The sequence below is a fragment of the Nestor notabilis genome, unplaced genomic scaffold (assembly GCF_000696875.1).
Source record: "Nestor notabilis isolate BGI_N333 unplaced genomic scaffold, ASM69687v1 scaffold20345, whole genome shotgun sequence".
Lineage (NCBI taxonomy): Eukaryota > Metazoa > Chordata > Aves > Psittaciformes > Psittacidae > Nestor > Nestor notabilis.
In genome coordinates, this window is record NW_009928128.1 from 3200 (window position 1) to 3597 (window position 398).

General features: G+C 63.1%; 1 protein-coding gene across 1 annotated transcript in view; it reads right to left on the reverse strand.

Annotated features, from left to right (window-relative positions):
• CPNE7 (copine VII) overlaps positions 1–398 on the reverse strand; it is a gene marked incomplete at its 3' end in the record, with an annotated part of 5156 nt that overhangs the window by 406 nt on the left and 4352 nt on the right. The window contains exon 13 of the mRNA XM_010014388.1: positions 21–283. Within this exon, the coding sequence (XP_010012690.1) occupies positions 21–283 (263 nt within the window). The remainder of the gene's footprint in view (positions 1–20; positions 284–398) is intronic.

Here is a 398-nt window from a genome sequence, read left to right on the forward strand (position 1 = left end):
GCATGGGGACAGGAGGGGACAGGAGGATCCCCGGTGCCTCACTCACGTTCTTGAACTCCCGGAAGGGGACGAACTGGACGATGTCCCGCAGGACAGGCTCGCCCTTGGGGGAGCGCAGGATCCCGTCATCCCCATCCAGGATCTGCATGTCGGTGAAGTCGGCGTTGCCCACCCCCACGATGATGATGGACATGGGCAGGTAGGAGGCGCGGACGATGGCCTCCCGCGTGTCTGCCATGTCCGTCACCACTCCATCCGTCAGGATCAGCAGGATGAAGTATTGCTGGGGGGGAAAGGGAAGCTCTGGAGAGGGGGCCTGGCCCCATTGCTGGCCCCATGCAAAGGGAGCAGGACAAGGGCTTGGATCTGCTGTTGGAGCAGCCACAAGTGGCATGAGC